The following is a 22,813-nucleotide window of genomic DNA, read 5'->3' on the forward strand; positions in this document are numbered from 1 at the left end:
GCGACAGTGTGTAGTTAGGATCACATAGGCAATTATTTACAAAAGCTGTTTGGCGTCACTATTATCACGTTTCATGTTGATCTTTGCAGGCCCGTGGATCTCCTGTGGTGTTAACCAGGCCTGACCCTCTTCATGACAAAGTTCCCGAGATATATATCATCTTGGGAGTGAAATTAGGAAACGCTTCAACACAAAGAGAGGTAGAAGTTTGGAACGCTCTTCCACAAACAATTGATTCTAGATCAATCGTTAATTTTCAAACTGATAGGCTTTTGTGAAACAAAGACATTAAGGGATATGGTGCAACAGTGAGTTGGGTTCCAGATCGCGACCAACTCCTGGGTGCAAAATAAATTCCCCTTTAAACCTCCAACTCTCACCCTGAATCTATGACTGCTGGCTATGGTGGTGCTGTTAGTGGTAATGTCGCTGGAATGTCACATTCAATGGAAATGCCATCGCTGAATCCCCCACTATCAGAAACTGACCAGAAACTGAACTGGACCCAGTCATACAAATACTGGAGTTATAAGAGCAGGTCAGAGGCTAGGAATCCTGCGGAGAGTAACTCACCTCCTGACTCCCCAAAGCCTGTCCATCATCTACAAGGCTCAAGTCAGGAGTGTGATGGAATCTCCACTTGCCTCGATGAGTACAGCTCCAACAACACTCAAGAAGCTCAACACCATCCAGGACAAAGCAGCTCCCTTGATTGGTACCTGATCGACAAATATTCTTTTCCCCCACCGCCGGCGCACAGTGGCAACCGTGTGTACCATCGGCAAGATGCACTTCAGGAACTCACCAAGGCTCGTTAGCACCTTCCAAACCCTGGACTGCTAACATCTAGGGAAGCAGATGCAAGGGAACCCCATCACCTGGACGTTCCCCTCCAAGCCACTCACCATCCTGGCTTGGAAATATAGCACTGATCCTTCACTCTCGTTGGGTCAAAGTCCTGGAGCTCCCTCCTAACAGCACTGGGGGTGTACCTACACCACATGGACTGCAGCTGTTCAAGAAGGTTGTAACGCGCAAGTATCTTGCGGGGTGGGAACAATTAACTTTCCCGGGAACCTTGTGGAATACAAGCTCACCCGCTAAGGGGGCAGGGGACGTCTATACAATGCATAATTGTATGGTATATAAAGATGGCCAGTTCAGCACCGGCAAGGCAGAACCAGTTGGAACCAAGTGCCGTATATAATAGTTATTGTAAATAAACAACGTTTCTTTGATCTACCCTGTGTGGACTCCTTCGTGGCCTTAGAAAATTCACCATCACTTTTTCAAGGGCAATTAGGGATGGGCAATTAATGCTAAAGCCCACATCCCATGAATGAATGAAACAAAAAGGCTAAAATCCTCTTTCGGCTCAAGCCGGTGCTCTCGGGACACAGGTTCGAATCCCACTGAGGCAGCTGGTGGAGTTCAATTTGATTGAATATTCAGTAATTCTAAACCATGACAGCTATCAGCAATTGTTCTAAAAACCCATCTGGTAAACTAATGGCCCTTTCGGGAAGGAAATCTGCCGTCCTTACCCAGCCTGGCCTACACGTGACTCCAGACTGCACAGCGATGTGGTCGACTCTTAGCTGCCTTGGAAATGGCCAAGTGAGAGACTCAGTGTAAGGGCAATTAGGGACGGGCAACAAATGCTGGCCCAGCCCAGCGACGACGACAACCCGTGAAAGGTATGAGCCCGTCACCCAAGGTGAATAGGGCCTTCCTATCTGCTCTATCCAGACCCATCAGAATATTACACATTTCAATTAAGATGCCTGCCAATGTCCTCTGTTCCAAGGTAAACAACACCAATCTATCCAACCTTTCCTTGGAAATTCAAATTTTCCAGCCCAGGCAACATCCTCGTGAATCTCCCTCCACCATCTGTAGTCCAATGACATCTTTCCTGTTGTAGTGACCAGGACATTATGCTGTACTCCAGCTGTAGTCTGGCTAGTGCTTCATACGGTTCCAGCATAACCTCCCTGCTCTTGTATCTAATGCCTTAACTATTAGAAGCAAGTATCCTCTCCCACGCCTTCTTGACGGCCTTATCTACCTTCGGGGGTCTGTGGTTATGCGCTGGGAGGTGTCTCTCTTCCTCCTCCACACTTCTCAGTATCCTGCCCTCTGTTGTGTATCCCTTAGCCTTCCCCAAATGCATTACCTCACACTTCGAAAACCCTCCATGATCTTGGAACTTTTTATAGCAAGCAGCAGTAGATTCACTTTGCGGGGAGTAATTGGCACTTTTGTAATGTCGCCACACTGCTGATTCAGCGAAACTCTCCAATTAGACAGAAAAACAATTTCCCCCTCCCTCTCCAACCACCATTTTCCCCTCCCCCTCCCTGAGTCGCTGGGACTCAGCACTAACCCCTCTCACTGCCTTACAGAGGGAGCCATGCTCTTATTGACCAGAGGAAAGATCATCGGCCCAATCTCCATGTCTCCCCCCCAACCTCCCCCAGCCACCCACTTGCCCCACGTAAGGTCGGACCTCCAGCCACAGAATGGTTAGTAGCACACAAGGCAATTTGGCCCATCATGTCCCTGCTAGCTCTCTACAAGATCTACTGAATAAATCTGTCCTGGTCCACCCACGTCGACGCTACCACCAAGAAAGCACAACAGCGCCTATACTTCCTCAGGAAACTAAGGAAATTCGGCATGTCCACATTGACTCTTACCAACTTTTACAGATGCACCATAGAAAGCATCCTATCGGGCTGCATCACAGCCTGGTATGGCAACTGCTCGGCCCAGGACTGCAAGAAACTTCAGAGAGTCGTGAACACCGCCCAGTCCATCACACCAACCTGCCTCCCATCTATTGACTCCGTCTACACCTCCCGCTGCCTGGGGAAAGCGGGCAGCATAATCAAAGACCCCTCCCATCCGGCTTACTCACTCTTCCAATTTCTTCCATCGGGCAGGAGATACAAAAGTCTGAGAACACGCACGAACAGACTCAAAAACAGCTTCTTCCCCAAAACAACCCTCTTATGGACTGACCGCATTAACACTACACCCCTGTATGCTTCACCCGATACCGGTGTTATCATATAATTTACAGTGCAGAAGGAGGCCATTCGCCCCATCGAGTCTGTACCGGCTCTTGGAAAGAGCACCCTACCCAAGGTCAACACCTCCACCCTATCCCCATAACCCAGTAACCCCACCCAACGCTAAGGGCAATTTTGGACACTGAGGGCAATTTATCATAGCCAATCCACCTCCTAACCTGCACATCTTTGGACTGTGGGAGGAAACCGGAGCACCCGGAGGAAACCCACGCACACACGGGGAGGATGTGCAGACTCCTCACAGACAGTGACCCAAGCCGGAATTGAACCTGGGACCCTGGAGCTGTGAAGCAATTGTGCTATCCACAATGCTACCGTGCTGCCCGTGTTATGTAGTTACATTGTGTTGCCCTATTATGTATTTTCTTTTTATTTCCTTTTCTTCTCATGTACTTAATGATCTGTTGAGCTGCTCGCAGAAAAATACTTTTCATTGTACCTCGGTACACGTGACAATAAACAAAATCTAATCCACTCCGCCAATTTCTTGTCTGCAGCCCTGGCCAACTAAAGGGTCACTGGGTAGCCAAGAGGAGGTGGAACATGGACCAAATTTTCTTCCCATTGCCTGGAGTGTAACTGAGTCTAACTATGCTCTAGTACCACTGAGCGTAAATTAACCCCAGTCTCTATGACTCAGTTACCCAATGTTTTAACTGTTAACGGTCCAGAAAGCCAGGCAATAAAGGATAGAACCAGAGCCATTCTTTGCAAACTTTAATAAGAATTTATTTTCGCAGGTACACATGACAAACACGCACCTCCTCACGCAACAACCACAGTTTCTGAATATTGCAATAGACAGTTTCGTACAACAAATAAACTATTGAAAGCTCCTTAACGGGGCATTGTAACAAAAAGCAAAGTTTATGAAAACCTATCAAATTAAGTTAAAATAATGTTCCCGGGGCATTTGATGCACACCAACCCCTGCAGTGCCCACTGGTGGCGGGAGATCTCAAGCGTACCGGTGGACACAAGAGTGCTCCCTCTTCAGGGACATCCAGTCATGAATATAGCCGCCCCCTCAAAAGACCGCTGTTTGGACCTATTAATGACCGCCTTGGCTAGGGCCAGATGCAGGCTAACAAGGAGGTCTCCGCCCTGCCATGCCCACCCTCCTCCGCACCAGGTGGTCAAAGATCAGGAGCGTGAATTTGAGACGCAATTGTCCTTAAGATAACCGAAAAGGGGGCTACAATCTGTAGGCACATGGGACACAGACTCCTCGAGGCCACAGGAAATACAGGCGGCCTGGGGTTCCGTCAACGTTTTGTGGCACGGGGCTGTTGTGTGCAATATCCTCCACATGCCCAATCAGCGACGGTAAAGGTAAAGGTAGAGAGTTAATGCTCAGTGACTGACTACAATTAAACACAATTCACTCAAACCCTGGAGCAGGTGGACAGAAGCCACAAGGCTCCAACGACAAGTTCAATTCCAGGGCTTGAAGCACAGAAACCCACGCTGGCGTTTCAGTGTCGCACTGGGGGAGTGCAGCATTGTCAGAGCTGCCGTCTCTTCTTTTTGTGAGATGTTAGATCAGGACGCCCCATCTGCCTGCTTGGGTGAGTATCCCACGGGAACTCTTTCAAACAGGACCAGGGAAGTTCTCCCCACTTTTATTTTGTGGAGATCAAAGGCAGAATCTTTCCGATGGTCAAGGGTTTCCTGCCCCAACGCCCGAAGAGTCCGTGTGGAACGCATCCCTGCCACCCCGATGGGCTGGAGGTGGGGCTTTCGCCTCTCACTCGGGAGGCAGTCCCGCCTCGGAGAACCACCGGGCAAGGCCAGGATCGGGACTACGAGCAGCGTCCAGGCTTAAAGTCCTGAAGTCCAGGATCAGGTAGGTGTGGATGGTCTCACGATAAGGAGAGATGGTGGAGAGAGAGAGGGGGGGGTGGGGGGATGTAGTGCCCGTGGTGGAGAGATGGTTATGGGGAGGTGGCAGACCTCATTGGATGGGTCACATGGTGTGAAAAGGATGCCACTGGGAGAGGCGTCCAACCCCCCACCCCCACCCCCACTCTCTCCGTGCCTGCTTGAGTTTCCTCCGGGTGCTCCGGTTTCCTCCCACAAGTCCCTAAAGACGTGCTTGTTACGTGAATTGGACATTCTGAATTCTCCCTCCGTGTACCCGAACAGGTGCCGGAGTGTGGCGACTAGGGGATTTTCACAGTAACTTCATTGCAGCGTTAATGTAAGCCTACTTGTGACAATGAAGATTTTTATTATTACGTTTAAGGCAGAGTTAAGGACATCAAGGGCTATGGGGAATGTGTGGTAAATGGCTATGATCTAACTGAATTGTGGAGCAGGCTTGAGGGGCTGAATGGCCTCCTCCTCCTCCTATTTTCTACGATCGTAAGCCTACACGGGCAGAATGATACAGAAGGAGGCCATTCGGTCCATCTCATGCTGACCCAGCTAGATGCCAAACTATAGAGCAGCAGACCGAGAACTGATACAAGATACGGTTTGAACCATGCGTTGGCCCAGCTCGGCCGAGATTCAGCAACGGTCAACGCCCCAGTACCTCCATCAGCAGCTTGAGTGCGTTGTCATCCCTTATCCGTCCCTCCTTGCGACCCTTTGCAGCCAGGTTTGTAAACCACACACACGGGATCCAGTACTTGTTGTAGGGAGAGTGAAGACTCTCATACTTCTTTCGCTCATCTCTGGTCATAAACCCTGCAAAGGTAACAAGTGGTTCCTTCACAGCTAACAATCTAAGTGCCATTAGTTTGAATACATTGGCCGCCCCCCCCCCCCCCCCCCCCCCCCCCCCCCACCCCCACCATCATCCTCCGGCCTTGAACCAAGGCCTCGTCTGTCAGTTCTGATGGTTTAAGTGGACATTGAAACATTTCAAGGCACAACTCGATAAGTGAGCAGGGAATTCTGTTTCCCTGACAACAATATTTATCTCGCGCCTTTAATGTCATTTAAAAGTCCCAAGGTGCATCACAGGAGCATTCTAAAACTAAATTTGAGCCCCATATTAGACAGTTGACCATAATCTTGGCCCAAGAGGTAGGTTTTGAGGAATGAGTTAAAGGAAGGCGTGAGAGGAGGAGAAGAGTAGGGAAGGGTATTTCCAGCGATCGGGGCCTAGTCAACTGAGGACCAATGATGGAACGATTAAAACCCGGGGATGAGCAGGAGGACAGAATTCAAGGAGCGCAGAGATCCTGGAGGGTTGGGGGCAGATTATAGAGGGGGGGGGGGGAATGGAGGGACTCGAAAACAAGGGTGAGAACCTTAAAATCAAGATGTGGGGCAGCACGGTGGCGCAGTGGGTTAGCCCTGCTGCCTGACGGCGCCGAGGTCCCAGGTTCGAACCCGGCTCTGGGTCACTGTCCGTGTGGAGTTTGCACATTCTCCCCGTGCCTGTGTGGGTCTCACCCCCACAACTCAAAAAGATGTACAAGGTAGGTGGATTGGCCACGCTAAATTGCCCCTTAATTGGAAAAAAAATTAATTGGGTACTCTTAAAAAAAATTTTTTAAATATCAAGATGTTGCTTGGTGATCTGGTGGCCGTTAAGACACGGAGGGTAGAATGTGGGGGACCAGACAGGAGTGTATTGGAATGGTCGAGTCTAAAGATTAACAAAGGCATCAATGACCATGCCTAGACTACTAAATGGCGTCCTGTGGCCTGCAAGATGGCTGCCATGGTTACCTCAATAAGCAGGCAGCTGCCAACCACCTTCTCTTTGAGTTGGTATCAATATTTGTTGCCGTTTTCTCATGGGACTGGTACGGAAGGGAGATGTTTGGAAGCCTGGGTGCAATTATGTCCTGATTCTGCAGGGATTGCACATTCTCAATGCTAAGTAGGTGTTAGGGGGCTTTGGGAACAACTAAATGTAGATGGCAACTGGGTACGTCAAGTGTCACACCTCAAAGTGATCTGTGTCATGTGACGGAACAGTCCAAGGCTATACATAAATGCAGTTTTTCCAAGTCAGGATGATAGATTCCAGTGACTCCGATACCATGGAATAGAATGACACAGCACAAGAGGAGGCCATTCGACCCATTGCGGCTGTGACAGCTCTTTGAACGAGCGAGCTGATCATTCCACCTACCCCGCCCCCTTTCCCCATGACCAAGAATTGATCCAATTCCTTTTGACTTGCATTATTGGATCTGCGTCCACCAGCATTAATCCAGGCAGCGCCTTCCGGAACACAATTCGCTGGGTAAGGTTTTGGGCGGGATTCTCCGGTCCACCGTGTTTCTCGGCGGCGAGCCCTTCGCTGGAGGCGGGATTCTCTACTCTCGGTGGTATTTCCCATTGAAGCCACCCCACACCGCCGGGAAACCCGCCGAGTATCCCAACGGTCACAGAATCCCGACCTTTCTCTTTACTTCAGGCCAATTTCCTTTAAACTGACAGGCCCGTCGTTAGCCGATCTTTCTCTCTTTCACCCCTCCCTCGCTTCCTAAGGAATGAGCGTGGCACCTAGGCCTTGCCAGTCCAACCCCCAAACTCCAGAGAGAGGTCCGAGACGCTCCAATAGTTGCCTCACCTGCCTCTACCACGTGGTCCATTGTCGGGAAGCGTTTGATGACCGCCGTGCTGACGGAGCGGAGGATGAGGAGGGCGGAGAGGCTGGCGTACCTCATCATTGTGCGGCGGAGCATGCGCCCCCGTTCATCGGTGCCATGCACGTTCCCGGAGATGACGCACATGAGCCGGTCGGGAAGCGGGATGCTCGTGTATTGGCTCCACCAACGGTTCACCACGAGGGTGACGTAAAACCCTGGGAAGAGGAAAGCAGTCAAGAAATTTATGGAACAGTCCAATTGCGACGACGGAGAATAACCGGGTTTGGGATGAAGCACAACTTCACTTTCAAAGGGACAGCACCGGGACAAGGAGCCAAATGGCCTCCTTCCGTGCTGTAAGTTCTGATGATTCTAACCTGCTACAATGCGGGGGCAAATTACAAAGCTGGATTGGCAGGAGAGTGGTTCAGAGGTCAGCACTGCTGCCTCACAGCGCCAGGGACCCGGATCCGATTCCAGCCTCAGGAAACTGACTGTGTGGAGTTTGCACCTTCTCCCCGCGTTTGCCTGGGTTTCCTCCGGGTGCTCCGGTTTCCTCCCGCAAGTCCAAAGATGAGCGTCGGGGTGGATTAGGTGGATTGGCCGTGCTGAATTGCCCCTTGGTGTGCAGGGATGTGCGAGTTAGGTTTGGGGGGGGGGGGGGTGGACAGTGGTAGTGAACAGGGTATAACGCTCTTTCGGGCAGTGGGTGCACACTCGATGGTCGGGTGGCCTGCCCCTGCACTGTAGGGATTCTACGAAGGATGATTATGTACTAATGAATTATTGCTCAAAAAAAACCAGCAATTTCCATTGGCTTCGGGACATGAGTTAATCAGGTGATCCCCCATCCAAGTGACGAGCTTGTATTCTTCCATTTATTATTTCATGGAATGTCACGAAGGGCGTGTGTGATTCATATGGGAGCCACTTGCAAGACCAGCATTTGTTACCCATCACCCGTTAAGTACGGTGCTCTTTACAAGGGCCAATGCAGACTCGATGGGCCGAATGGCCTCCTTCTGCACTGTAAATTCTATGATCACACATTGCCCTCGAGTTAAGTGGCCATTGCGGTGGATCTGTTGATTCTGTTAAGAATCAGTCACATTGCTGTGGGTCTGGAGTCACAGGTAGGCCAAACCGGGTACAGATTTGCCCCCATAAAGGGGCATGAGTGAATCTTTGCAACCATCAATAACAGTTTTGTAGTCACCATTACTTTCCATTCCAGATTTAGTTAACTGAATGTAAATCCCTCCAGCTGACGGGGTGGGATTTGAACCCGTGTCCTCAAAGCCTGGGCCTTTGGGTTACTAGTCCGATGATCTGCCCACGATGCCGCTGTTTCCCTGTCTGGGATAGTGGATTGTGCTAAAGTGACCTACCCCAGACATCAAGGACTGGATAGTCCTGCGGCCTTGGTCTACTGGTGCCTTGATTCAATTCCAGCTCAAGCTGACAGAGATCAGGAGATTGTCTCTCTCTCGTCAGCTGTTAGGTGTTTAAGTAATGTGATTTGGAGAGTATTTTTAGCGGGGCGAAAAAATTGCATTCGCATAGTGACTTAAAATTACTTTAAAGTACAGCACTTGTTATATCGGCTAACATATCAGCCATCCTGTACGCCAGGTCTCACAAACAGGAATCAGATGAATGTTGTATCTGCTTTTGTTGATGTGATGCTGGTGGGACTAACGTTGGGCAGGACACCCCAGGAACGATTCAGCAGTCCTGGACCACAGGAGGGTTTTTTTTTGGGCAAGATAATACCTCAATAAATAATAATAATAATCGCTTATTGTCACAAGTCGGCTTCAATGAAGTTACTGTGAAAAGCCCCTAGTCGCCACATTCCGCCGCCTGTTCGGGGAGGCTGGTACGGGAATTGAACCCGCGCTGCTGCCTTGTTCTGCATTACAAGCCAGCTGTTTAGCCCAGCGTGCTAAACCAGCCAATTGCCCGGCTCTGGGCACCTCCAAATATTTGGAGCACCGCGATTGGAAAGGGAAGGGGGAAGAGAGAGAGGAGGGGTGATTAATGCCGCATCAGAGCCACCGTGCATGTCACAGCAATGCTTGGCCAAGGCACCAGCTCTCAGAAAATAGACATTGTCCATCTCGCGCAGTTGGCATCTTGTGTTTGGTTGGTTGGTTAATTGTTTCGTGAAAAGTCAACATGGAGTTGTGGTGACGACAAAAGTAAAACAAGTCGCAGTTGTGGACAATCGTTAAAATTAAAATAAAGGGCAGGGTTTTCCAACACTTCCCGGCAGAAGGATGGCGGGTTCCACAGAGATGAGCCACGCCGCAGACATCAGTGGGGGCCAGAAGATCCCACCTACGGCCGATGGTGAGCCTCCTCCACTGCAGAAGGAGGCCATTCGGCCCATCCTCCGAATGAGCACCCCACCTAGGCGCACCACCCTGCCCTGTCCCCGTAACCCCATCTAACCTGCACATCTGTGGACACTAAGGGGCAATTTAGCACGGCCAATCCAGCTAACCTGCACATCTTTGTGGGAGGAAACCGGAGCACCCGGAGGAAACCCACGCAGACACAGTATAAAATAATAGAGGGGTTGCACAATCATGCAAATTTCAGTATGCAAACAATTAGAATATGTTTCAAATTGCAAGTTTCTTTAGTTTAAAGAAAGGAAATGCTGCTGGTATTAAGTCCACAGATCGTATGTTGTCATGTTGAGTTCATTAAATTCTCAGTCTTTGACATACTAATGATCAGCTTAATAGAATAGGGGATTGCGCTGGACCATGGTTTACTCGTTCTACATTTTAATTGCCGAATGGCTTTTATTTTCTCCTTAACACCATCGCACATTTATTTTGGCCGGCTGTGGAAAGAGATCGTGGCAATGGAGTCAGAGTTGATTTGGAGCAAAGATGCTTCCCTTCCCTGCCACCATGTCGTATTGAGCTGGTCTTTTGTACAAAGCCACAGCTGACAATGTGGATGGCACAACTCGTTGAAACTCCATTAATCACGTGGGGCCGTTCCTCTCAATGGCCTCCACCTTCCCTTAGTGACACGTGAATCATTGTGAAGGAGGGAAATATTGAAGGAATGCGTTGACAGGTTGGGGGTATCGCAGAGGGATCCCACCTTCCTCTTTCTCACCCCTGGGCGGGGGTGCCATTTTGCCCTCTCTCACTGAAAACGGTAGAATTGCCCTGGGCGAGAGCAGCTTTCTTGGCTCAGGTCTGGAATCGAACCAAGTTGCTTTCTACTCTCAGCTGCTCACTGGATGGATTCAGCAGGGGGTGGAGGGCTGCATGCTGTACCCCAATCACTGGGAGGGGTAGAAGACATGTGGCTGCCTCAACCAATCATAAATCTTTCTGACGAGAATAGTGAGTGTTGCCACCCTAGTTAGCATGGTTACCACTCACAGCACTGTTGGCTCACCTTCCCAGGTAACAAAACAGCAGACATGTGAAAGTGGGCCGAGATAGGATACCCTTTCAGAGGGTTGGTGCAGACCCCGATAGGCCAAATGGCTTCCTTCTGCACTGTAGGGGTGCTATGTTCTAGGGAATTAAGTCGCCGCAGCCTGGCGTATTGGGTTTACCAAGTGTAGAGTGGAAGATCGCAGAGGCCTGTTCACAATAAGCCCCAAACAGCGAGTCTCTGGCCTCAGACGGGGGATGGGAAAAGTGGAAATTGGAATCAAACCTCTACCTACCGAAAATAAAACAAGCCCTGAAATCTTAGAAAGAGGGGGGAATAAAGTAAACAAATATACAAGGATTAAAAATCATGTAAACCTACCTAGCACAAACGCCATGGGTATCAGGTTAGCATAGTGGTTACAATACAGGGCCAGTTTCTCAAAGTATCTCTTCTGCTCTTCCATCAGTACGAACCTTTGACAGAAATTTAAAATCACAAAATGTTTAAATCGAACGGACTATCCGCAGACTGTTTTCTCCATTACCAGCCATCAGGTGCGGACTCAATGGGCCGAATGGCCTCCTCCTGCACTGTGTGGATATATAGGTGGAGCAACTTCAGCCTGTCATTCTGGAGCAATCCAAAACTCATCCCATTGCCCGGCTTTCCCAGTATCACTCTGCATCTCCCTCTGCTTCAAATGTTTAGCGCCATTTTACAGTCATCTTTCCCTGCACTATTCCCTTCAGGAACCCAATCCATGCTCCAACAACGCTTTGCGTAGAAGTTTCTCCTGAACTTGCCAATTGGTGAGGGATGATACTGATTCTTGCTCATTTATTTACTGGAGTAGAAATTACAAGCACGTGCCTCCTAACCCGACCACACTGCAATTCCAATGAGTGCCTCGTTATATCTACTCAGGCAAAACCCCAATAAATTCCCTCCATTTGTAAATAATTAAACACAATCGATGCACAATGACAGGCGGCACGGTAGCACAGTGGGTAGCACCGTGGCTTCTCAGCGCCAGGGTCCCAGGTTCGATTCCCGGCTGGGTCACTGTCTGTGCAGAGTCTGCATGGGTTTCTGCGTAGGTTTCCTCCGGGTGCTCTGCTTTCCTCCCACTAGTCCCGAAAGACGTGCTTGTTAGGTAATTTGGACATTCTGAATTCTCCCTCCGTGTACCCGAACAGGCGCTGGAATGTGGCGACTAGGGGCTTACCACAGTAACTTCATTGCAATGTAAGCCTACTTGTGACAATAAAGATTATTATTATTATTATTATAATTACCAATTTCCCTCTGAGAATTTTCCCCTCTGGGGAAGGTAGATGCCAGCAGCCACCTCCTCAAAGGCAGTTAGGGATGAGCAATAAATGCTGCACTGACCAGTGATGCTCACATTCCGGCAAATAATTTTTTTAGAAGAGACACAGATCATGGGCGAAATTCTCCCCAAACGGCGCAATGTCCGCCGACTGGCGCCCAAAACGGCGCCAATCAGACGGGCATCGCGCCGCCCCAAAGGTGCGGAATGGCATCTTTGGGGGCCGAGCCCCAACATTGAGGGGCTAGGCCGACGCCGGAGGAATTTCCGCCCCGCCAGCTGGCGGAAACGGCCTTTGTTGCCCCGCCAGCTGGCGCAGAAATGACATCCCCGGGCGGCGCATGCGCGGGAGCGTCAGCGGCCGCTGACAGTTTCCCGCACATGCGCAGTGGAGGGAGTCTCTTCCGCCTCCACCATGATGGAGACCGTGGCGGAGGCGGAAGGGAAAGAATGCCCCCACGGCACAGGCCCGCCCGCGGATCGGTGGGCCCCGATTGCGGGCCAGGCCACCGTGGGGGCACCCCCGGGGGCCAGATCACCCCGCGCCCCCCCCAGGACCCCGGAGCCTGCCTGCGCCGCCTTGTCCCGCCGTTCAAAAGGTGGTTTAATCCACGCCGGCGGGACAGGCAATTTATCGGCGGGACTTCGGCCCATCCGGGCCGGAGAATCCAGCGGGGGGGCCCGCCAACCGGCGCGGCCCGATTCCCGCTCCTGCCGAATATCCGGTACCAGAGACTTCGGCAACCGGCAGGGCCGGGATTCACGGCAGCCCCCGGCGATTCTCCAACCCGGCGGGGGGTCGGAGAATGACGCCCCTTGTCTTATATCTGGGAACAGTTGGGCAAAATTCAGGAAGAAGAGGCATCTTTGGGAGCACAAAGTTCAAGAATGTCCGGCCCTCTGTGACCCATTATCCAGGCTGCCAGTGCCCAAACACGGAGCCAACCCTACGGAATACACTTTGGGTTGTGTGGGCGAAACCCACGCAAACACGGGGAGAACGTGCAAACTCCACACGGACAGTGACCCGGGACCGGGATCGAACCTGGGACCTCAGCGCCGTGAGGCAGCAGGGCTAATGGTCAGTCTTCATTTAACAGTTGAGATGGTGAGCATGAACTGGCTATTTGAATGTCAGCGGGAAATGACAACCAATCAGACACAAACCTCTGTCACCAGATAGCATCAGAGTGACAAAAATCTGCCTCAGGGTTTCCCCCTTCCTGAGCACTGGGTCGTCAGGTGAATTTAAGTACCCCATAGTTGGGCAGCACGGTGGCGCAGTGGTTAGCACTGCTGCCTCACGGCACTGAGGACCTGGGTTCGATCCCGGCTCTGGGTCACTGTCTGTGTGGAGTTTCCACATTCTCCCGTGTCCACGTGGGTCTCAGCCCAAAGATGTGCAGGTTAGGTGGATTGGCCATGCTAAATTGCCCCTTAGTTGGAAAAAATGATTTCATAGCTTTCATAGAATTTACAGTGCAGAAGGAGGCCATTCGGCCCATCTAGTCTGCACCGGCTCTTGGAAAGAGCACCCCACACAAGCCCACATCTCCACCCTATCCCCATAACCCAGTAACCCCACCCAACATTAAGGGTAATTTTGGGCACTAAGGGCAATTTAGCGTGGCCAATCCACCTAACCTGCACATCTTTGGACTGTGGGAGGAAACCGGAGCACCCGGAATTGGGTACTCTATTTTTTTGTTTTAAGTACCCCATAGTCCTGGTCGCCACACTACCAGAAGGATGTGGAGGCTTTAGAGAGGGTGCAGAAGAGATTTACCAGAATGTTGCCTGGTATGGAGGGCATTAGCTATGAGGAGCGGTTGAATAAACTCGGTTTGTTCTCACTGGAACGACGGAGGTTGAGGGGAGACCTGATAGAGGTATACAAAATTATGAGGGGCATAGACAGAGTGGATAGTCAGAGGCTTTTCCCCAGGGTAGAGGGGTCAATTACTAGGGGGCATAGGTTTAAGGTGAGAGGGGCAAGGTTTAGAGTAGATGTACGAGGCAAGTTTTTTAAGCAGAGGGTAATGGGTGCCTGGAACTCGCTACCGGAGGAGGTGGTGGAAGCAGGGACGATAGTGACATTTAAGGGGCATCTTGACAAATACATGAATAGGATGGGAATAGAGGGATACGGACCCAGGAAGTGTAGAAGATTGTAGTTTAGTCGGGCAGCATGGTCGGCACGGGCTTGGAGGGCCGAAGGGCCTGTTCCTGTGCTGTACATTTCTTTGTTCTTTGTTCTTGTTCTAGTTGGGTGGGAGGAGGAGGGAGGAAGGGAGGGGTGCTCACTTAACCCACCTTTTTAAAAAAAAATTTTACAGTTCGCAATTCTTTTTTTCCAATTAAGGGGCAATTTCGCCTCAAGGTCAAGATACAAACTTGATGCTCAGAACAACCACGAGGTCAGAATCATGATGGGGCGACAGTGGACACCGTTAAATACACGGCAAGTTCCCCCCCCAGCCCCGCGTTTACTAACCTGTAAGCAACGCTGAGGATTGCGTACATGAAGGAGAAGACGAGGAATTCTTTGTAGAGGAGTTTGTAGATGCTCCCTTTCCATAGAACCAGCAGTTTGGAGAAACTGCAGAAGCGGACGTTAGCGACTCTGGCTGTGTAGGTGATGGTCATTCCTCGAGTTGCCAAAGACCCAGTTCAACGTGAGAGAGAGAGAGAGAAAGAGAGATGGAGAAAGGGTTCTGGAGAAGCTGGAGGAAAGAGAAGTTCAGAGATTCAATTCTGCGGGGCTGAAAGATAAACACCGACGCTGGTTTTCTGTGCTGAGAACGGTGGGGGTCATCCTCAGCAACAGAGACATACAGAACATGAGAAAGGACTAAGAGGCTACCAAATGGAGAGATCAATCATACCAGTGCTTGGAGATATTTGGCTGAGGCAACGAGGGCTGAGGGCTGAGGCACTTCGGGGATCCAAATGGGATTCAAACCTGCGGCATCCACATGGGCAGCTTCAGACTGACTGAAAAAAAACGTAGGGAAGGGGGGGAAAAGTTGTATTTTTAAAAAGTGTGACAACCAATTGATTCGTCTTCTACCTTGCTCCCCTCCCACCCCATCGTGCCAACATTCTTCCCTCCTCCAGGGGGTATCGAGATTTGGTTCTGAGATACTCCAATGGTGTCGGAAGAGAGAACGGTGATTGGGTCTGTGACAATAAAAGGCCATACACTTTAGAGCAGTGGTTTCCAGGGACCCACTTTTACCAACCGGCCATCCTTCGCGACCCATCTCCGGACGATATTCGCAACCCACCATTTTCTCTTACTTTTAATGCGAGAGGTGCATATTCTGTAGTCTAGAATAATGAAGAATGAGAATTCCTCATTGAAACAGGCATTACTCTCTCCAATTAAGAGACAATTTTTTCCAATTAAGGGCCAATTTAGCGTGGCCAATCCACCTACCCTGTACATCATTTTGGGTTGTGGGGGTGAGACCCATACAGAGCAGATGCAGAATGTAAGTTTTCCTCAGATGGGTGGTTTACAGTCTGCAAATACGATGATTTTAAACATAGATGAGGAGGAATTACTTAACTCAAAGTATTGTGAATCTTTTTAATCTCTAAAATTCACTGTCGAAGAGAGTTCTGCAGGCTCAGCCATAATGCACATTCAAGACAGATGCAGGAAGACTGAATTGAATTTTAAATAATTCTTCTCCTGGGTGACGCTGACGCCAGGAGGAGGCGGTGTTTCTCTCTGGGCTCCGGGCAGGAGCACTGATGAGCGGGCACGCATGCGCAGCGTGCCCACATTTTTAAAGCAGGTCGCTGCCTTCATATTTAAAGCCGTTGCGCCTGAATTCCCGCGATCAGGAACGCCACGAAGGATGGCTCCCCGACCCAACTCCCGCCCGTAACCCACCCGCGAGTCGTGGCCCCCACTTTGAAAATGTCTGCTTTAGAGAAGAGGCAATGCAAAGTAATTAATCTGGTTCCAAAGCAGGTGCAGGAGCAGAAAGGGGTATATGTGCACAAATAACTAAAAGTGGCAACTCATTAGAGGTTGAGAGCGGGGTTGATAGCGTATTTGGGCTCCAGGACATTATCAAAGATTACAAAAGCAAGGAAGTTATGATAAACCTGTATTAAACACTAGTTTATAAAAAAAAAAAATTTAGAGCACCCAATTATTTTTTCCAATTAAGGGACAATTTAGCATGGTTAATCCACCTACCCTGCACATCATTTTGGGTTGTGGGTGTGAGACCCATGCAGACACGGGGAGAATGTGCAAATTCCACACGGACAGTGACCCGGGGTCGGGATCGAACCCAGGTCATTGGTGCCGTGAGTCAGCAGTGCTAACCACTGTGCCACCGTGCTGTCCCTTGAAACATTAGTTCAGTCCCAACTGGAGTATTGCGTCCAGGCGTGGACACCACAGTTTAGGAGAGAGAGCGGGAAAAAGTCTCCAGAACGGTTCCAGTTACTGGGTAGATTGGAGAAACTGGAGCCGTTCTCCTTGGAGGAGAGCAGATTTGAGAGACGATTTGGTGGAGGTGTTCAAAACCTTGAGGGATTGAGACAATGTAGATAGCGAGGGACTGTTCCCAGTTGGAAAAAGGACGGAGAGCCAGAGGACAACTGATTTGAGGCGATTGCGAAGAAGGGAAGAAGAAGGGCGACATGAGGGAAAACCTTCTTAGGCAACGATTGGTTAGGATTGGGAATGCACTGCTTGAGAGTGCGCTAGAGGCGGATTCTATTGTGATTTTCAAAGAGGAATTGGATCATTATCTAAGGGAACAACACTTTCAGGAGGAAATGGCAAAGGTGCTTGCAGAGGGTTGGCATGGCCACAATGGGCTGAATGGCGTCATTCTGTGCTGTAACCACTCTAGGATGCCAAGATAGCCTCCAGACATAAGAACATAACATAAGAACTAGGAACAGGAGTAGGCCATCTGGCCCCTCGAGCCTGCTCCGCCATTTAATGAGATCATGGCTGATCTTTGTGGACTCAGCTCCACTCTCCGGCCCTTACACCATATCCCAGAATCCCTTTATTCTTTAGAAAGGCATATATCTTTTTCTTAAAAACGTTTAAAGAAGGAGCCTCAACTGCTTCACTGGGCAAGGAATTCCAGAGATTCACAACCCTTTGGGTGAAGAAGTTCCTCCTACACTCGGTCCTAAATCTACTTCCCCTTATTTTGAGGCTATGCCCCCTAGTTCTGCTTTCACCCGACCAGTGGAAACAACCTGCCCTCATCTATCCTATCTATTCCCTTCATAATTTTATATGTCTCAATAAGATCCCCCCGCATCCTTCTGAACTCCAATGAGTACAGTCCCAGTCTACTCAACCTCTCGTCATAATCTAATCCCCTCAACTCTGGGATCAACCTAGTGAATCTCCTCTGCACTCCCTCCAGTGCCAATATGTCCTTTCTCAGGTAAGGAGACCAAAACTGAACACAATACTCCAGATGCGGCCTCACCAACACCCTATACAATTGCAGCATAACCTCACTAGTCTTGAACTCCATCCCTCTAGCAATGAAAGACAAAACTCGATTAGCCTTCTTAATCACCTGTTGCACCTGCACACCAACTTTTTGCGACTCGTGCACCAGCACACCCAGGTCCCTCTGCACAGCAGCATGTTTTAACATCTTACCCTTTAAATAATAATCCATTCTGCTGTTATTCCTCCCAAAATGGATAGCCTCACACTTGGCAACATTGAATTCCATCTGCCAGACTGACCCTGAATTGCCTTTGCACCCATAGGGGGGTCTATTGACCAGGAAGGAGATTAATTAAACTCCCTTGCTATGGGTGTGCATACACCACATGGGGCAGTTTGCCACTGCTTCCTCAGGGGCAATGACCAGTTGGTACCCTGGCACCAGCTTATTCAGGAGGCCAAGCCCACTGCTTTGTGCAATGGAAAGTGCTTTCCCTAAACACAACAGGAGAATCTCAGGCCCCTGTTACAGGCTGTGCGAAATGTTCTTGGAAGCTGGACCAGCTCAAACAAGGAAGTGGTTGGGCTGGATTCTCCGCCGGCGGGATCCTCCGCTTCGCTAGCAACACATCCATGCCCGTGGATTTCCCAACGGCGTGGGGGTGCCCACAATGGGACCCCATTGGCGGGCTGCCAGGACGGAGGATCCCGCTGCCGGCGGGGGCGCGCCCCACCAGAACACGGGTGCGGCGGGACGGAGACTCCTGCCCCATATGTCTGCTGTATTCCTTTTTTTTAATTTTAAATTTTATTTTAAAATTTAGATTACACAATTATTTTTTTCAATTAAGGGGCAATTTAGCGCGGCCAATCCACCTACTCTGCACATCTTTGGGTTGTGGGGGCGAAACACACGCAAACACGGGGAGAATGTGCAAACTCCACACGGACAGTGACCCAGAGCCGGGATCGAACCTGGGACCTCAGCGCCGTGAGGCAGCTGTGCTAACCAGTAGGCCACCATGCTGCCCATGTCTGCTGTATTCCTAAGGCCATAAGACCATAAGACATAGGAGGAGAATTAGGCCATTCAGCCCATCGAGTCTGCTCCATCATCCAATCATGGTTGAAATGTTTCTCATCCCCATTCTCCTGCCTTCGCCCCATAAAGCTGATACCCTTATTAGTCAAGAACTACGGTAGCACAGTGGGTAGCACTGTTGTTTCACAGCTCCAGGGTCCCAGGTTTGATTCCTGACTTGGGTCACTGTCCGTGCGGAGTCTGCACGTTCTCCCCGTGTCTGCGTGGGTTTCCTCCGGGTGCTCCGGTTTCCTCCCACAAGTCACGAAAGACGTGCTTGTTAGGTGAATTGGACATTCTGAATTCTCCCTCTGTGTACTCAAACAGGCGCCGGAATATGGCGACTGGGGGATTTTCACAGTAACTTCATTGCAGTGTTGGTGTGAGCCTACTTGTGACAATAAAGATTATTATTATGATCTCTGTCTTAAAGACACTCAGTGATTTGGCCTCCATAGCCTTCTGCAGCAATGAGTTCCACAGATTCACCACCCTCTGGCTGAAGAAATTCCTCTTCATCTCTGTTTAAAAGGATCGTCCCTTCAGTCTGAGGCTGTGCCTTTGGATTCTAGTTTCTCCTACTGGTGGAAACATCCTCTCCACGTTCACTCTATCCAGGCCTCTCTGAGTTCTGTAAGTTTCAATAAGATCCCCCTCATCCTTCTAAACTCCATCGAGTACAGACCCAGAATCCTCAACTGCTCCTCATATGACAAGCTCTTCATTCCAGGGATCATTCTTGTGAACCTCCTCTGGACCCTCTCCAAGGCCAGCACATCCTTCCTTAGATACGGGCCCAAAACTGCTCACAGTATTCCAAGAGTCTGGATCGTGTTGTATTCTTGGAAAATCAAACTCCCTTAAAATAAATTGGCGTCGCTAGAATGGCAGTTCTTCAGAGTTGCAGTTGGTCCTGATATTCTAGCCTTTGAAAATAGCGCCTTAAAAAGAGTTAGGCCACTAAAAATGTTATACTTCTGCAGTGCAGCAGATCTAATTTAATTTCTATGAGTAATAGTTACAGCTTATTAAACAGCAGACTTCGATAATCAGTTTACTGAAGCCCAGTCAGTGTAAATATCACCAATCTTCTCTTGGTGCTCCTCAAGGACCCAGATAATGACATTGTTGATGTGAAACAAGGGAATAATCTCGTCTCTGACTAATTGTGTAAACCGGGCGGTATGGAATTGGCCCCTGCCCGTTGCACATCACTCCCAATTTTGGTTTGCATTGAAGTCAGCAGCGATGAATTTCGGAACAGAATACAGAACCAGCAGCTGCCCTGAAATTGGCCATATCGCACCAGAGTTAAGACGATCCCATCCTGCTCCCAGGCACACACAAGCGCTTAGGTGTGAGGCCACCCGAGTCTGTAACCTGTGCAGCAACAATGTAAGGGCGAAATTCAAACCGAATGAACGATTACAGAACGGACGAAGGCATTCACACAAACGTCGTTGGAAAATGTCTTACGTCGGGTTTTAGCTGTCACTTTATACCACACTCACTCTGCAACCCATCCAGAGACATTCCACAATCTGGACCGTCAACTCTGGATTTCACAGAAGATGCAGTCTCTTCAATCCTTAATCTCCAAAACCAAATTAATATTACTTCAAGAAACTTCGTCTTAATGTCCCTTGGACAAACCCCCATCAGATTTGGTGGTAGATGTTGTACCGCAGACTGTTAGGTTGCAGCAAGGTTATATATAATACAATTCGGACTCTCCCGATGGCTCAGTGACCATCCAGAGTACTAAAATCAACATAACACCAGGTTTGTTCCCAAACCAACTCCTCAACTTTTTATTAAAAGGTTTGCGTTTAAATCCTTCCATCACCTTGTCGCTGTAGTTTTCTCCAATTCTTGTCTTCTGTCTGCCCCCAATACCCCAAATTAATCCTCCTACCCCCAATTAATACCCCCACCCCCAATTAATACCCCCAATTAATACCCCTACCCATAATTAATACACCCAATTAATACCCTCTACCCCTAATTAATGCCCCCAATTAATGCCCCCTACCCCCAATTAATACCCCCTACCAACAATTAATGCCCCCTACCCCCAATTAATACCCCCTACCAACAATTAATGCCCCCTACCAACAATGAATGCCCCCAATTAATGCCCCCTACCCCCAACTTATACCCCCTACCAACAATTAATGCCCCCTACCCCAAATTAATACCCTCTACCAACAATTAATACCCCCAATTAATATACCCTACCAACAATTAATACTCCCAATTAATTCCCCCTACCAACAATTAATACCCCTAATTAGTACCCCATACCTCCACTTAATACCCCAACTAATGCCCCAAATTAATACCCCCAATTCCTTGGCCCCGTCATTGGCACCCATGCCATCAAGCATCTAAACCTGAAATTCACAACCCAAACCTCTCTAACTCTCTGCTATTTCTTAAAGATACCACCTAATACTTACTTCTTTGGCCAACACCCTTACTCCTCATACTTAATTGCCCCTTGAGAAGGTGGTGGTGAGCTGCCTTCTTGAACTGCTGCGGTCCATGTGGTGTAGGTACACCCACTGTGCTGTTGGGGAGCGAGTTCCAGGATTTTGCCCCAGCGACAGTGAATGAACGGACAATATATTTCCAAGTCAGGGTGGTGAGTGACTTGGAGGGGCACCTCCAGGTAGTGGGGTTCCCAGGTATCTGCTGCCCTTGTCCTTCTAGATGGTAGAGGTCCTGGGTTTGGATGGTGCTGTGGACGGAGTCTTGATGAGTGGCTACAGTGCATCTTGTAGATGGTACACAGAGCTGCCACTGTGCGCTGGTGGTGGAGGGAGTGAATGTTTGGCACGGTGGGGTGGTTGCCAAGTATATTTTACCACGTTAAAGGTTTCAAGCCAGTGCAATGTGCTGTTATCCAATGCCCAGGCTGGGTTAGGTCAGATTGTTCTAATTGGTGCCAGTCTAAACATGCAGACCGCATCTGCTGCCAGCCCCCGCTTTGGTAGGAAGCTCACACACATATTGGCATCAAGCAACCTCGCCCCCTAAAATAAAACAGTCCAATTAGCTGGCTGTGATGCCTCCTATAGTCCATCAGCCTGCTGATTCTCACCGGGTCCAGGAATGAAATAAGGTAAGCTGAGGGCTGAATATATGCGTACACACACACAGACACATGGGGACAGGGTCATCAGAAATGCCAAACCTAGAAGGTATGGCAGTCCCATTAAGGTCGGTGGCAAATGACGAACATGATCATCGCCTTTTGCAAAGTTCACGAAAAATGAAATCGTTTTCCTACCGTCACAAAAGTGGCTTTTGCTGGAGGACCCGGGCTGAATAAAACTCTGTGTCTCCGGCTACCTTCCACCCAGCCCATCACAAGGCGAGTAGCTGCTTCAACCAAGTCGGTGCAGTTATTCGATTCTGGAAAGGGACAACCCTCTGCTCCGCCCTCAACCCCTCCCCGGGTCGGTGAACTGCAACTTCTCCAACTTTGAGCCAACTTTGATTTTGCCACGGGAAGAGATGCAGAAAGTACAGACCACCCCCCCCACCCCCAACTACCAAAAAACCCCATCTTATTGGGTTTAATATCCAACCCCATGTCACAGCCACCACCAGCTTCTCTCCTCTCGGTAATAATCACTGTTCTTGCTCCTTCTTAATAATAGACCGTGATTGAATTAGCAGATCTCAGATTCTTCCACCTCCTTGTGTTCCTCCATCTCAATTTATACCCAGGGGGAAGGGGAGGTCAACTTCATTTCTAAGCAGATTAAAAAGCCTGTCCTTGCACATTTTGTTCATAAATTTATTTCCAAACCTATTTCTTGATCACTTATACGATGTCCAGGACTTTAACCTTGCCCTCATACTGTCAACCTGTTTTCCAGCTCT

At 49.5% G+C, this 22,813-nt stretch overlaps 1 protein-coding gene across 2 annotated transcripts in view; it reads right to left on the minus strand.

Annotated features, from left to right (window-relative positions):
* best2 (bestrophin 2) overlaps positions 1 to 22,289 on the minus strand; it is a 41,730-nt gene extending 19,441 nt beyond the window's left edge. The window contains exons 1-6 of one of the 2 annotated variants that reach the window (XM_072491002.1): positions 22,215 to 22,289; positions 15,278 to 15,386; positions 14,887 to 15,115; positions 11,441 to 11,535; positions 7,633 to 7,866; positions 5,632 to 5,786 (exon numbers count right to left, since the gene is read on the minus strand). In XM_072491002.1, the coding sequence (XP_072347103.1) occupies positions 5,632 to 5,786; positions 7,633 to 7,866; positions 11,441 to 11,535; positions 14,887 to 15,038 (636 nt within the window). In that variant the 5' untranslated portion in view covers positions 15,039 to 15,115; positions 15,278 to 15,386; positions 22,215 to 22,289. Of the gene's footprint in view, positions 1 to 5,631; positions 5,787 to 7,632; positions 7,867 to 11,440; positions 11,536 to 14,886; positions 15,116 to 15,277; positions 15,387 to 22,214 lie in introns of those variants that run through there. The other variant, XM_072491003.1, reaches the window with a different exon arrangement.
* Positions 22,290 to 22,813: the final 524 nt, after the last annotated feature.

Source organism: Scyliorhinus torazame, chromosome 27, assembly GCF_047496885.1.
Source record: "Scyliorhinus torazame isolate Kashiwa2021f chromosome 27, sScyTor2.1, whole genome shotgun sequence".
Taxonomy (NCBI): Eukaryota; Metazoa; Chordata; class Chondrichthyes; order Carcharhiniformes; family Scyliorhinidae; genus Scyliorhinus; species Scyliorhinus torazame.